General features: G+C 33.2%; 1 protein-coding gene across 3 annotated transcripts; it reads right to left on the bottom strand.

The window, feature by feature from the left end:
• Nucleotides 1-3801: 3801 nt before the first annotated feature.
• On the bottom strand, nt 3802-14044 carry LOC114192135 (serine/threonine-protein kinase STY46-like). Of its 3 annotated transcripts, none has more exons than XM_028081749.2 (16): nt 13683-14044; nt 13183-13297; nt 11913-12013; nt 11624-11743; nt 11170-11224; nt 9424-9534; nt 9011-9064; nt 8741-8910; nt 8516-8623; nt 6860-6933; nt 6568-6743; nt 6315-6410; nt 5862-5942; nt 5731-5784; nt 5438-5572; nt 3802-4059 (listed from the first exon to the last, which is right to left on the bottom strand). In XM_028081749.2, the coding sequence occupies exons 1-16, from the start codon at nt 13901-13903 to the stop codon at nt 3985-3987; spliced, it is 1746 nt and encodes a 581-aa protein (XP_027937550.1). In that variant the 5' UTR covers nt 13904-14044; the 3' UTR covers nt 3802-3984. The 3 variants fall into 3 exon arrangements, with proteins under 3 accessions (XP_027937550.1, XP_027937547.1, XP_027937551.1); XM_028081746.2 differs by having other exon boundaries at nt 8741-8916; nt 13683-14042; XM_028081750.2 differs by lacking the exon at nt 11624-11743 and having other exon boundaries at nt 8741-8916; nt 13683-14043.
• Between the last annotated feature and the right edge of the window lie 2002 nt (nt 14045-16046).

Below are 16046 nucleotides of genomic sequence, written 5' to 3' on the forward strand. Positions count from 1 at the left end.
TTGTGCTTATTTATAAATATCGGTATAAATATCGGTAGATTTTAAAAATTCGCGAATACCTTTTAAAAATTCTGTTTTTTATTGAATTACCTAGTGATATTATAGATAATTTTTCTTCTGATTTTTTAGACTATAATCTTAAAACATGACTGCTAACACTGCTGGAGACAACTAGCATACACATTCATGGAGGAAGGACCATAATATTACATAACATAGTTTGTGTGGATTTTGTGTCTTCTTTTTCCCCACACATCACATGATGTTCTTTCTCATTACATATCCAAACAACTGAGTCCACATCAAATGTAAACAAAATGAGTTTGGCTTAGCTTAGGTAGCAAAGCAAAAATGAGAATAAAAACAAAAGAAAACGGAGAAGCGAAGGCGGAAAAGGGTGAAAATAAAGACAAGTGAATGCCAGAAACATAGCTAAGATACGTGTTCGTTTGGCATGTGATGCCTGCAAATAAAATAATAACAACGTAATATTTAATTGTTGATGAAAAATACTTATACCTAAAAAACATGCATCCACGTATATTCATGTGACTTCAATGCTACACACTCATCACAATCCACAGGTGTTCAATGTTGCAGTCATGATCGCATCACAGGTCTGTTTTTTTTTTTTTTTTCTTTCTTTCTTTCTTTTCTACAGTTCACATTTTATACTGAAACAATTTTTTTCTTACAGAATAATGAAACAACTTTGTATGTTAATTTTAATATTTTTTATAAGTATTTTATTAGAAAGTATGACTTTAAGTTTTACATTAATAAAAATAAAAGAATATTATATTATATAAAAATAAATATTTATAAATTTATTGTCTTAAGATTTTTATTAAAAATGACGTCAATATCTTATATGATTAGATTTAGGGTTTCAGTGTTATATCTCTCCCTTCAAACTCCTCCTAATAAACCTAACTGATTTTAGTATTAAAGTATAATTAGTTTAATCGATAATTATATTTCCTGAAAAATAAATAGTTATTTAAAGTAAAATATTTTGTAATAATAATATAATAATTAAAGTTAACTTTTTTCAAAAAAGAAAAAAACGTATTCTCTCGTTTATCAATGAGCTGTACTGTACAACAAAAGTTGAGCTGTATGCCTGTAATTTTGGCAGTGGAAGAACACTGTATAATATTCTTTTCTTTCAGTCAATAACTAATTTTGACTGATGTTCAATTTTAGTTCACCAAACCTACCATTCAATTCTTTCACATATCATAATTCATTTTAATTTCATTATGATGATAAAGAAATATTTTTTTAATGATCACTAATACATGAATAACTAGTATTGTTTATTTAATTATCTATTAAAATTGATTTTATTCAAATATTCTCATATGTTATTATTGAACTATTCATTTTCATTTTCTTTTCTATACTATACATTGTTGTGGACCCAAAAGAACACTACGTGTCCACCTGGGGAAGAGGACAACTAGCGTCAACATCAGTGCAGTGAATATAGACAAAACCAAAAACACAAAATTAAAAAACAATTCCAAAATATTTGTTTGGTTCAGTACTGTTGATGCAGACCAGTATCGAATTGTTTAATTTTTCATATTTGTTAAAAAATATTTATATTTATATTCGAGAGACTATTGTGCATTAAGTATATCATTTTTCTATAGAGATTCAAATTACTATAATTTATTATATTGTGTGAGATTATCTTTTTTGTTCTCGGACCCAAAAAAGCATTCGACGAACTTCACAATTTTGTACAAAAAGACAACTTTTGATCATTTGTGTTTATTGTTTAAAAATTAATACAACCCTCACATTGTACTTTAAATATAATGTTGGTTTTAGGTACCAGGTTTTAAAATCATCTAAATTGCTTCATTCTCATTAAATGTTTGTAATAACATCTTCTTCTTTTTTTCGAATTGTTTTAAGGGATTAATAACTTTGAAATTTTGTAACCAGGTTTGAAGTATCAAGACCTGATATTTGTCTACATAAAAAGAAATATAGAATAAGATAATGTAATAACGAAATCAGTTAGCCACTAGCACAGTAAGCTTTTTAATTTTCTATTTTAAAAGAAAGATTAAATTAAAATAATTTAATTATAATTTCTAAAAAAATTGAACTACTTGGGTTAAACTTGTTAGATCGCAAAATAACTTGGGTTGAGCCCAATATGTTGGCTATAACATATGAATATTGAAGTATATATTTTGAATAATGAAGGTCTATAACTAAAATTTAGATTTTTTTTTTAAGTTATTTGATTTTTTTTCGATTTTAACTTGCTTATTCATTGATAAAAGGTTAGAAACCAAAAATTTGCTACGATGTGTCAGCCCACTCCGTTCTGTTTTTAGCAAGTCAAACACAGAATGATCTAAAACAGGTGGACTGGTCCAAAACATGCGTTTTCCCACCTTTATTAATAATCTGTATTAATATTTATATTCCAAAAATTTAAAATATATTTCACCTTCTATTGTGTTTATACTATTTTTTATATTTTTAATCTAAATAACCTTATTTTAATTTTTTTTCACTCATCTTCTATTACATTGTTCCAGACAAAACATCTTGTGTTTTATTTATTTTTAATAAACGTTAATGCAATTTTTTCTATTTTTTTTCTCTTGTTTCTTATTTCTTTAAATATAGATAATTTGTCGGTGCTACTTTAATCCCTGATCATCCAAATAATTTAGACAACTTGGCAAAACAAATTATATCTCTAATTTAGTTGGCAATATTTTTAAAAATGTATATTTCTAGCTATTTGCGGAACTAATGATATTTAATCGTTATTGTTTTCAGACTTAATTAACCATTATGTTCACTTTTACAATTTTAATTTCAAAGACATTGATTTTCTACGATACTTAATTGTTGAAATAATTATAAATTTCCAAATATTAGGTAAACCACGAGAATAAGTTGTATATTTTTTTACAATTTATTAATACAATTTTAAAAGCTAAAAATTAAAATAATTACATTTATAATCGAATGTCATTATTTGTCTCTCCATCTTAATTTTCAAAGCAGTAAGAAATAATCATTATAGATAAAGTCGACAGATTCTAACTTTTGAGATGAATTAGCAAATGTTTTATCTATCTACACTTGTTTCCACTCCTTCACATGTCTATATTGTCATTATTCACAATACTTTAACGCGTTTTCTCTCTTTACAGATCCAACAAATTCGGTGCTGTGTGAAAGGAAACAAATTTGTGTTAATCTGGCTTTATTATATAATTGGATTGAATAAACTTTAATTATTATTATACATTGCCCCTCCAGAACCTACAACTAATTTCGATTCTTAAGCATTAATGTAAATTATGAATGCTTTAAGCTTTAAGCAAACCTGCAAGCTCTTGTTTCATTTCACTTATGTGGCAAATGCAGGTACACTTTAATTGCCTCTTTTCATGCAGTAAGTAATTCAATATCTCTCGCGCATCATCCTCTTCTTCAACTACGTCTTCAAAATACATTCCCTTTTCACCGAGCTCAGCCATAGCTGCAACATAGTTTACTAACTACATTATCTCACACCTCTCCAGAGGTTTACTACAATAATCCGTTCAATCAGTTCGATTAGCGAACAAACGGCTTCATAAACATGTCTCATATGCAATAATTGAAGAATCAACTGATGAAGATTTAAAAAATGTAAAAAAATAATACTTTACATAATTTTTTTGATGGGATAAAGACGGTTGATGTTACGATTTTAATTTGATATATACCATCAACAGCTTTTATTTACAGATATAAATAAATATCGTGTCATAAAACTGGAAGAAATGTGCAATTAATCATATTATAAAAATGCTGAAATCGTGACAAATCTATCATGAAAGCAATTAGATAATGTGAAGATAACTGTACATGAGAATTTAAAAATAAATGGGAAATGGCCCTTGTGATTGATCCTACCTATGACCATGTTAAGAACATCATCCATATTCAAATAATTTTTTAGTGATGTCCTCTTCTCAGAACTGACAGAAGTCCTCCAGATTTTTCCTTGTGCCGCTCTTCTCCATCTCCAACCTGCTCCACAAATAAACAAAATGTTATCTATGTCATCATCAAATTTATGCGATACTCTAATATATATATATATATATATATATATATATATATATATATATATATATATATATATATATATAAAACAATGTTTATTCCCCTCTTCCTCATGAGACTAAATAATAACAACATGCTCTCACCAAGATTAACAACTTCTCCACTACTAATGCCATCTCAGCATTAGCCCCTTCTTCTTTTTACGCTCTCATATACCCTCCACGCCTAAGGTGTCTCATCCCTCACGGACCAAGGGCTCTTTCGGCCCACAAACTTCTTAAGCTCCAACAACAGATGGAATGGCTTTCCGACAACTTTACTATGATTCGTTTACTCGAAATAAAGTGACTAGTTAATTTTAATATTTTATATTCTATTTTAAACAGACTTTGCTAAAAGTTTTTTTTTCTTAAAAAAAAATATTAGTACGTCTTTAAAGGCATTATTTACCACAGAATCTCTCTTAAAAACTCCCTTCAATTACTTTATTACCATCTCTCTTCTCCCTTTGACAGGACTAAAACCCACACTATCTATACTTTTCAAAAAAGTGCTGCACCCATTAACTTTTGTAAAAAGACACTATCTATACTTTTTATAACGTTTGAAATGTGTAGAGTGGCGTCAACGTGGGAAACCGTTTGACACTGCTATAGTTCAAACACGAGACGTGTTTGCCCTTCATAAAAAATGAACATCCCGTCGTTCTGCTAGCACAACTGCCCGCTGCAATCCTCCTTTTCTTCAGAACCTCCTCACAAACTTTTCCATCCACTACAATTTGTCTTCCTCTGTTTCTTCCAGCCTCGACTTTTTGCACTTGCACAACTCCCCGGTGTTTCTAGCAGGTACATGAGAAGAACAAGAAACAACCCACTCGTTCTTGGGTCTCTCCTTTATCTCACTCAAGGTCCGACCACAAAGTCCTTTGTCCTCCTCAAGTTCAATCCTCCACTCTCCTGTTAGCACCACCAATCCCTCCAACAATCGCCATCATTGCCACCCTTCTGATGATTATTCCCACTATCAATGGTGATCATATCAAAACACCAACGAAACAATGATGAGGAAAATGAAGAGGCAAACAATTTTCTGACCAAAAACATGGAGCAGCAATGTTTCCATGTTTCTTGCATTTCTGTTAGCATAATTACTGTTGTGTAGTTAACACAGGAACCAAAATGACTGTTGGGTTTAAGAATGAGGGACAACCTGAGGACCAGTTTCTATCTATTAGGAACCAAAGTCAAAATGATCGAACACCCCAACTTTCCACCCTGATCATACGAAATAATTTGCACCTTGAAAAATGACTCATTAACATTAAGAAATATTTTTATACCTCCTTCGCTAACTGCTGCAGGATGTCGATAATTTCAGAGAAATCGGGTCTCAGTGTTGGATCTTGCTGCCAGGATCTCTCAAGAAGTTCAACAAATTTTGGATGAGTGTTCTTGGGGATGGTGGGTCGCAAACCCTGAAATTTATTTACAGTTATAGTAACAAAGAATCACTACCTACTCAACACACATATTTCCATTTAATCATGTAAACCGCTATCTTAAATTTCCAGATGCGACAAGACATTAATCGGTAGCTTATCCTAAAACTCAAGTTTAAGAGAAAAAAGATTACCTTTTGAACCACTCCTATAGCTGCCTGTAGGGGGGTTAAATATTCGTATGGAAGCTGGCAAAAAAACCCAATAATTTACTTGAGGAAAACAAATACTTTAAGAATCTTAAGGTGTTGCAAATAAGAAATACCTTTCCAGTGAGCAACTCCCATAAAACAATTCCAAAACTAAATACATCAGCCTTGTGATCATACGGCTTGTGTTCTATAACCTTCAATACAGAGAAATCATGATAAGAAAATATACTCATAGTTATATCTCCCATCTAATTTAGGCACCAGAAAATATTTAAGAAAGGAAAACTACTAAACAGCAAATTTTAGTGACCTAGTACTGACATTCAGAGCTTGAGATTCATGAAACCTTCAAATTTGTTATAAATTTCCACAACGACGGGTACGCAAAAAATTCATCAATATAAGATGAACACTATTTAACATTTATTTAGGTCGAAAAAACAAGTTAAAAAAGTAAAGACACGTCACACTGTAACAGATAAACACACCATGGGTGTTAAAAGGCTGATCAATATAATGAAACTATTTGAATAACTTGATGATGGTAACATTAGAAGATCAGGTACCTCGGGAGCCATCCATCTATATGTTCCAGTTTCTGCTGTCATAACGCCAGACTGAGCTTTAACTCTAGCAACACCAAAATCAGCAACCTTTACAACCTGTAATGGAACAAATGCAATACTTTCAGTTCAGTATGCCCCGTTTATTCACCCATATTTGTGGTATATACCGTGCGTGTGTCTGTGTGTGTGGGTGGGGTGGGGCGTGGGCGCATAGCAGAAGAAGCATTGCATATAAATAAAGGAAACATCATACACAATTTTCGTCCATCAAAAGGTTGGCAGCCTTCAGGTCTCTATGGATTATGTTATGTTGGTGCAAGTAGTTCATCCCTTTAGAAATATCAATTGCGACTTTAAGTAGGGTAGGAAATTTAAAAAAGCCCTTCTGCTTATGTAGGTAGTCATACACACTTCCACCTGACATAAATTCTGAAAATTGAAAAGGATACAACCATTACGAGAAAGTAATCCATTCCACTTCAACCATTTTTAAGACCACATATATTTCATTACTCTTCAACAAAAAGTAATTCATTGAATTTCACCTGTCACTATGCATAAACGTGGGGGCTTGGTACATGCTCCTATGAATTGTACAACATTCTTGTGTCGAACCTTTCTGCAAGTTCCATTAGCGAGTTAAATATGGTAGATGCATAATATTTTCTTAAACAATGAGATAAAACTATAACTAATTTGCTTTTTGTATTCTTTTACCGTACCAAAAGACCAAAAAAAATTCAATTGCCTATAAGCCAACTAAATTAAAACTTTGCATATACTAGTATCAAGTTAGATAGGAAAGTAACTGTTAAAGTGCATCTGTAAACTGTTTGTGACTAAAATGTGCATTACCATAACTAATTTCAAGAAAGTCCACATTCAGGAGATACTTAAAGTCAATCTAATATCATTCATTAGTCAATTCCCTTTGTTTACATTAACTACGACTATTTTATACAGAATATATGAGGAGAAAATTTACAACCCTACAAAAAATCAGGTTCAGATTGTCGTATAGAAATGAAGATCGCAGGCAGAAATTCCACAAGGAAGTTGACACTAAATGTGAAAGGATTTGGGCCCTCTGAGTTGATAAATTGGTGACAACTGCTATGAAGCTCAACTTCACATCTAAAGACGGGGGATGTTGAATCCCAATCAACAATGGGAAAAACTAGTATACTCCAAAGGAGCACATAACATTGTTCCAAATATCATTATGTGAAGGACAATAGAATTGTTATGATCACAGATCTTTATAAATAAGTAGCGAAAATTCATAATTAGTAATATCAAGATTATATATTTATTATTAGGACCATTATTATTTATTCTAGTTTCAGAACTTTATTATTAAAGGATATGAAATCTCCTCTATTTATAGTATTGATTTCATTTTCTTAGTATAAATAAAACGCCCATATTTTCACAAGAATAAAAGGTTTCAACTCAATGCGCTTTATTTCTTAGTTAACAAGAATCATAGCATGTACAGTTTTGTATTTCTTACTCCCTCTTAGTACTAGTCAATATAACACAGTAGCGTAGAGGACCAGAGCTGCACTGCTACTGGAGTCAAATAGCTGAACAGTTTTTAATAAGATCCATTGGGCCCCCAATAACTGCTTTAGGAAGCACAACCATGGTTGTTTGGCTAAAATATTCCGCAAAATATTACCTCTGTTTTGACATCTATTCCTTCTCACCATACCCAGTTCACATTCTGTAAATTTATGTCTAACTTGGTATGTTCCTTTTCTATTAATTTCACCATCAAATTTCACTTGTTAATATCACTACTACGTTCATTGATCCTTGACTGACGATGATTGTGATGTGTGTACTTATTATTTATCAAGAATTTCTTTAATTGTGCGTATTAATTCGTTTTTAATATTTTATGTGGAGTGTATATACTATTTAGTGTTATAGTAACGTTTAAAATAGAGGTCATCCATTCCCACCATAGTGCAAGCCCGTACATGATCTCTACCAGAGATTGATAACTATGCACTCTACCAAAATTGAAAGTTTTAGTCACAAATTCACCTTAATTCCTACTATAAAGTTGTACAATCTTGATGAGCAGACTTTTGACATGGTCAACAGTTAAATAATTTTCGAAATCAAATTCTGAAATCCAGTCTCACAGGTAGATATACTTCAGATGCTCACAACACAAATTTATTAAAACAAACCTCATGATATAGACTTCTTGGGCAAACTCTTTCTGCAGTTCTGAGTTTACATGCTCAGGCTTGAGAACTTTGATCGCTACTTCCTGGCTACAGTATACACCTTTAAATCTGATTGAATTAAAAATAACCAGATAATTAAAAAGTGAATTGATATATGCAATCAGTGAGAACATCTGACAGGAAGTAATAAAAGAAATGCATATTTCTCAGCAGCTATGTACTCACAGTTCACCATATGACCCAGATGCAATTTGAGTTCCATATTTCAAATGTTTAGGATTTATTTCCCAAACATCTGTCCCATCATTTGGTATTGTCAAATGATCCAGTTCGCTTTTCATCTTTGCTTGATCAGGCTCATCAACAGAAGATACAGATTGCGGACTGGACCTCACCTGTCTCTGAGAGCATTGTTCAAATTAGAGTGCACTTATCGAATATCGGTCAAATTGACTCTAACTGACATTTAGAAACACAGTATAGGGTCCAATTTACCTCAATCTTCTTCAAGACTTCTCTTTCCAAAGCTGCTTTAAGCTTTTCTGTTTCCTGTTTAAATGCCAAATAGTCAAGCCGTGCTTGATAAGCTGAACCTCTAACAATAATAAACATTAAAAAAGAGAATGGAAGTGATGGAAAAAAAAAAGTAACATAACAAGGTATTCCATAATGCTTGAGAAGTAAAAAATAAAGCCTTCCAGAGAAAATAATCAGTTAGGCTTTGTGGTTATGAACTGGTGCTTGTGAACTCAAATACAGTTGCTACAACATAGTTCATATGAATTAGAACTATGTTTTTAAAAATAGATATGGTGTTAAATGACATCAAACTTTGAAATAACCTTCTCCCTTTTCTTAACAATATGTATCCATCAAAACAAACTTATAGCAAATGATTATCAGCATACCTCATAGGGCCATCCTTCAACAACAAATACATCTAATGAGTAACCATCAGTTGTGGAAAAGGCGTGTGCTTCTTGGATGTTAAGTCCAATCTCAGCAAGCAAAGCAGTTAACTGCACAAGGAGCAAGACATTTCAGTTACCACGTGGGATTCAAAGTTAGTCCAATTCGAGATTATCTAAGTGGGGTGATTGATTGTTTCTAAGCTATCTTAAATGCCTGTTCGATTCGAGTCAAATGCTAAGCAATGCTAATTTATCCAGTTACCAATTTAAGAATAAGGTAGTACTAATTATTATATTTTTATTATAAATATGACAAATCTATTACTAAAGATTGGGTATTTAGCAGCAACTACAAATTAGGGATTCAATTTGTTCTTACATATTTGGACTCAACTTGAATGGCATCAACATTTTGAGACTTGACCCTTTTCGTCCTTCATGGTTCTTGATGCAACCTTGTTGTCCACCCTCCAAATATTTGACTATTATTGCCCATGGGTTTTGAATGCAAGTGTAATCTCTTGAAAGTTTAAGTCCATTTAAGAAGTGAACTAAACAAGTTGACTGATGTCACAACGGACCGCGGCGAATGTATGCTTAAATGGATGGGCCAGCCCGTGTACCCAACATTACCTGCACCTAAATTTCCCATTTCCACGTTTCTATAGATATAAGGGTTCAGACCACTCAAATACTTCCAAGGAATTGACTTTGCCCAATTCTCCTCTACTATTTCCATTACCCAACAAAACTATATAACACATATTTTGACTAAGACTGATATACTTGATTGTCATCCTAATAATACTCCTACGGATTCAATCTCGTGCTTCTTTTAGGTTATGGGGAACTGTTGAAAAATCCAAGATACCGGTGTCTTGTGTGGGAACTCAACTCTCTTACTACCAGAGCGAACATCATATTTGTAGCTACAGTGGTAAGTCAATTTTTTAGTGCCCCTATGATAGCCATTAGGATCTTCATAAGTATGTTTTAATACATTAAAATTTACCCGGATGGGACTGTGCTTAGTCAGGAAAAGGACAATACCAAAATCATTTGTTACTATTACACTAACTTGGTAGGATTATCAGCAAATAAGGGATCCACTTCAGCTATTATGTTCTTATTGGAGTAAATATGACATCACGGAGAAGTAAGAAGCATAACATAGTTGCTAGATCCAATGCCAAGCTGAATATTTTGTTGTGGCAGCGACTACATGCCAGATTACACTGTTTAAGCAACTTTTCCGACATCTAAAATTTGAGGATATCCAATAAACGACACGTATCTATGGCAAAAATGTTGCCGTTCAAATGGCACCAAATTTAGTCTTCCAAGAAGAGACTAGACATGTACAAATAGATCGCCACTTTGTAAGAGAGAATGTGCTTTTAGGGGAAATAAAAAAATAACTTTGACGACTCTAATAACTAATTGGTTAGAGCATGTTGAATCCCTTAAAAACTATTGTTTTGATGACATTGGTAACAAGCTTGATTCATATGACATATGTTCCAACTTGAGAGAGATAGTTAGATAAGAAAATTTAATATTGGTTAAAGTATTGAAATATTTATTAGCAGAAATCAAATATGTAGTTACTACAATTGGGGATTTAATTTATTCTTATGCATTTATGAATGATTCATTGTTATACTGTAATACATCATTCTATTGTTCCATAATACAACATCAAATATATTTTCTACATATGGTTATCAGAAAGATATCAAATACCTGGCTAAGAAGCTTTGGCTTGTCATCTGTTGAGATGGTGATTTCATGCATGGGTCTGCATTTTTAGAACACAAATGCTTAATAATTCAAAGTAAACATCAAAATTATATTAGAACATTTGACAAAAAACTGCATAAACCATTTAATTGTTATAAAGGCACCACACATCCTACAAGTTCAGATAGGCATATGTCTTTTACAGGATTAACCAAAGGAAATACAAATAATATTATCATCACACCTCGACCTCAAGAAAGCCAAAAAATCATAACAATATTAAAAAGCATATACATATGAAAGCTACAAGTATCACAGACCAGCTGGGTTACATGTTCATATCCACAGCCATATAAATAGAAAAGCATATGTAATTTAGACTCTACGTCATCATTCAAAGAAATTTTCCATGCCTAGTTTCTAAATTATTGAGTGCAGCTTGCAGCAGAAGTTTCACCGTGAATATTGAAAATTGGCATGTACAGATTGTTCCTCCTCTATGTCTTCAGAACTATTTGCTTCAAGAGCCAATGCTTCAAGATTAGGAGAAGAACCAAAAGCAGGAGGTGGATGTATACTAGAACGTTGAAAAGAAGAAGAAAAATTAGAATTGAAGAATGCAAGCATCAACCCTGGTTAACTAAATCAGTATTGCTTTATGCAGACCCGTTTCCGTCCTTTGTGATAATGGCACCCAATAAGTAACTAGAAATTCGTGAAATATATAAGAAGTGAGAAAATAATACCTCTGTCTGCTCGAGTACTTTGAAGAACTTTGACCAGATTCTATCCCAGGATCATCCAATTCAGAAGCGTCTGCTGAGTTTCCATCAGATATGGGATGAACCTGCACGAAGATTCCAATACCAAAATAATATGACCAACACGGACTGAGGTAAAGGACATGAATCACAACACCCAAAAAATTAAAATTAAAATTCAAAACAACTTCAATCCAGCAGGAAAGAACTTAATCATTACAAAATATAGGCATGATAAATGAATTTTGACTGCAAGGGACAAATCAACCAAACAAATCAAGGTTGATTTGCTGATAAAAAATATTCCTCGACATTCTAATCATACAATAACCTAATAGATTTTTACAATATTAATCATGTTGGTATGCAGAGAGTGGCTCAAATGAAACATCCACAATGCTACATGAAGACAAACAAGTTCAAATTCACGAGGTACTTTAATTCTTCGATGAATAATGTAATTAGAAAAATCAAGCAATGTTGAGTTTAGAGTCCTCGACCATCATAGATCATACAACTGTAAATTGTGCCACGAACCATATGCACAAATTAGAAGCAAATGCTATTTCAGGTACTGACCACAATTTCACAATTAAACTAACATTTGTAATCATCCTTTTTTTCTTAAAGGTTCCCCTACTCATCACTACGCGCAATCAAACCAGCTTCAGACCACATATTTTAGTAGAGACGCAAATTAACCTTTCTTAATCTTAGATACATTTAAATTATTCCAGGATGATTCGGTGGAGATCCTGAAAGAACTATGGAGTAATCCTATAAAATCAAAACAATTTCCTTTGATTCTAGTTCAGCAAGAGACTGAATTGTGTTAAGTATGTTGCATTGCTGGCAGTGCGTGTATTTGTTTGCCGTTGTATTTGACCAAAATGGCTCCCTCCTGACTCCAGACAGATAGAAGACTTTTTTAATGACTCGGAAATGTTTCACAAAAAAATAAAATCGTTCACATGCAGGAAGTCCAACAACACCTACAGACTGCAGACGCATTTAGTAATGTATTAGCATATAGATAATAACATGCAAGCCTAATTGCAACATGAACATTTCATATAGTTATCCTCTGCAGGAACAAAAAGATCCACTCGGAAATGACAATTAAGAAGTCGACAAGGCACAGCCAACAACAATGCTGCACCACGTGAAAGCACTAAAAAGCGAAAACTGAAAAAAAATGAGCTAACAGCATGAAGAATACAGCAGTGTCGCCCATAATGAGTACGGATCATGTCACCTGAACTAATCTAACTTCAATTGAAGGCCTATTAGCAGGATCATGCGCCAACTGCAATAATCTCTTGTGCATAAGAACATCAGCCGCCCTTTCCACATTCACATCCAGCGCGTACCTGCATTACAGAATAACCTCAAATCTATCTCCAACGACAAAAATCGCAGACCTAATCCAACACATGACACCAAACAAAACACAATCACAACAAACATTCACTAAAATCGAGTGTCTCCCGTGCGTACGGATTCAGGACAAGCAGGGAAGGTTAATTCTACTACGCAAGTTCACGCTTCAAACAAAATCAATCCACCGCCAAAACCTCACGTAAACAGACTCATAAAAAAGTAAATAAAATAAAACTCCAACAAAACGACGAAGAAAAGAAAACGAGATTTATACATAGAGATAAAAATGAAACACGTATGGGAATGGTAGAAGAATAATTAACGTAGTTTGCAGCGAGTATTTGTAGAAGAGAAGAGAGAATGCAAGGAGAGGACCGTGTGGGAAGGCGATTGAAGTGAGCCCAAAGCTGATCGTTGAAGCCAGGTTGCATAGCCTCTTCGTGACCGGAATCTTTCAAGCGGCGAAGAATCTCATTGTAGACTTCGACCTTGTGGCGCTGCTGACGAGTTTGCGCCGGCGAGGAGGTGGACGACGTCGTATGGTGCTGCACTCCGCTGCCGCAGCTGTCGTTGCCCTCCGTCACCATCATGGCCATGGAACGACGTAAAGGGCGATGCGATTGGGTGTTTCACATGAAACAACGCGCACACAGTGGTGCTTTTATTGCGAGGGATAGACTATGCGGACCTCACCTGGGTTTGTTATAATCCACTACACACGTATGCGGAATATGGATTATGGATTATGCAAATTGGAACGGATACGCAGAATTTCAAAATAATCCGTAGTAAAAATTAAGTGTTCATTCTTTTTGTTATTATTATCGTAATTAATTCTAATTATTATAATTGATTATAATTAATTATAATAGTAAAACAAATAAGAATAATAATAATAATTCAAGTACCTTTCTCTTTCTTCTTTTTCCCATCTCCAACCTACCAATATTATCTATTTTTGTTTTTTTTGTATGGATAAACATGTTACATGTGTATTGTTAGCTTGTACTTACAATTAATGGGTCTTCCCCTTTCGTTTTTTTCTATTCCCTTAAAATCTTCTGTTATTGTGTGATTGTGATGTGTAAGTGTAAGATGCATGTGTGTTTAAGTTGTATGTGGCCGTGATGGTGGAATGGTGAACAGCTTCCAGGATAGGGAATCAGAGCTTTTTTTTTCGCACACCAACCACATATACATGAGTTCTTTTAACTTCATAAAAAAGTACTTTTTTAACTTATCAATATAAATTATATAAAAATATATACGCTTAATAAAAAATCTTATACCATGATTTTAGTATTTTCACTTAATTATAATATATTACCATATTTAAAAAATGATATATTGTGTAAAAAAAAAAAAAAAGTAGCGTATACATGTTTTGGAGCAGTCGCTCTGGAGGCTGAAACCGCGATTTCAATTTGAATTTGATGAGCACCACCTGTTTGTGTTTGTGTTCGTGTTCTCAACGAATGTTCTCCAACTCCACGCATTGTTATCAGAAGTTAAAAACGGAAATATAACCTGATAAAATATTGGTTGGAACACTACAAAGTGAGAGAGAATGAAGTGGCGCATTGTGGGTGCTTACTCATTTGGATAAGCATAAGCCCCTCTTGAGAAAACTCAATACTACCCTTCTCCACAAATTATACTTCACCAAAAGCTAGATTAGATCTCGATATATACACCATTTTAATATATTGAACTATTGTAAATATGATGACAAATGTGAACATGATTAGATCTTTAGATTCAAACTCATTACCCATGATGGGACACTGCAAAATATGGGAGGGTGGTGCTGCATGAAGATTAAAAAACTTAGAGCAAAATTTGTGTTGTGTATGTATGTGCCATTAAAAAACCTGAGTATATAGTTGGATTTGTTTTCTTGTTGGTAGGGACCAAATTTGGCAAATGCCTATAATGTGGTGTGCATATATATTTTTTTCTTCCTTTTTTAGTGGTGATAACTATGATTTGAATGAGGATTTTTAAATGTATTATATAATTTTATTTTGATCACATATGCGTGTGTTGTCACACCCTCTTCAATGTAATTCGTAAGCATCACATACGTGGATGGTGTGTGTAACATAAAATAATAACACCACTTCGATTTTTTACATTCATGACAGAGACACAACAAGTAATTTGAATATGAAACTGTGTTGTTGGTCATATAAAATGAAGAAACAACTACACGAAACATTCTTTTCACTATCTTTCACTGGCATGAGGAGAAAAAAAAAAAGACGATGAATTTGGTCATTTTCGGAAACTGTTTGAGGATCGTTCTTGTTCCTAAAATGGAAGGAACAAGTTGACCCTTGATTAGCGAGGATTACGCCAATCAACTTAAAGAAAATTATCTTATTGATTATAAACGTTAAAAAAATGGTGGGTCTCACGTTCTTAGGTTATAGTAATGTGGAAGTTTGGAAGTTGAAATTAATTAGGGTAACGAGAATTAGTCACGTGGGATGAGGAAACCCGAAGTCACAGATGCTGCGAAAACACGAGGTTTACCCACGCCACTCACACCGGCACACATGATATTCACATTCAAGGAACCATCATTTGCCAGCGTGGAAAATAATTATTCTAGGACTAAGAAAGTGTTTTCACATGCAAGAATATCCCTGAATTATACCATAGTACGATTCAGAAACTCAATTTTTTTTATTTGTATTACAACCATTAAATGATTTGTTTTGACATATCTACTATTTT

Source organism: Vigna unguiculata, chromosome 7, assembly GCF_037176805.1.
Source record: "Vigna unguiculata cultivar grain cowpea cultivar isolate G323 ecotype 2 chromosome 7, ASM3717680v1, whole genome shotgun sequence".
Lineage (NCBI taxonomy): Eukaryota > Viridiplantae > Streptophyta > Magnoliopsida > Fabales > Fabaceae > Vigna > Vigna unguiculata.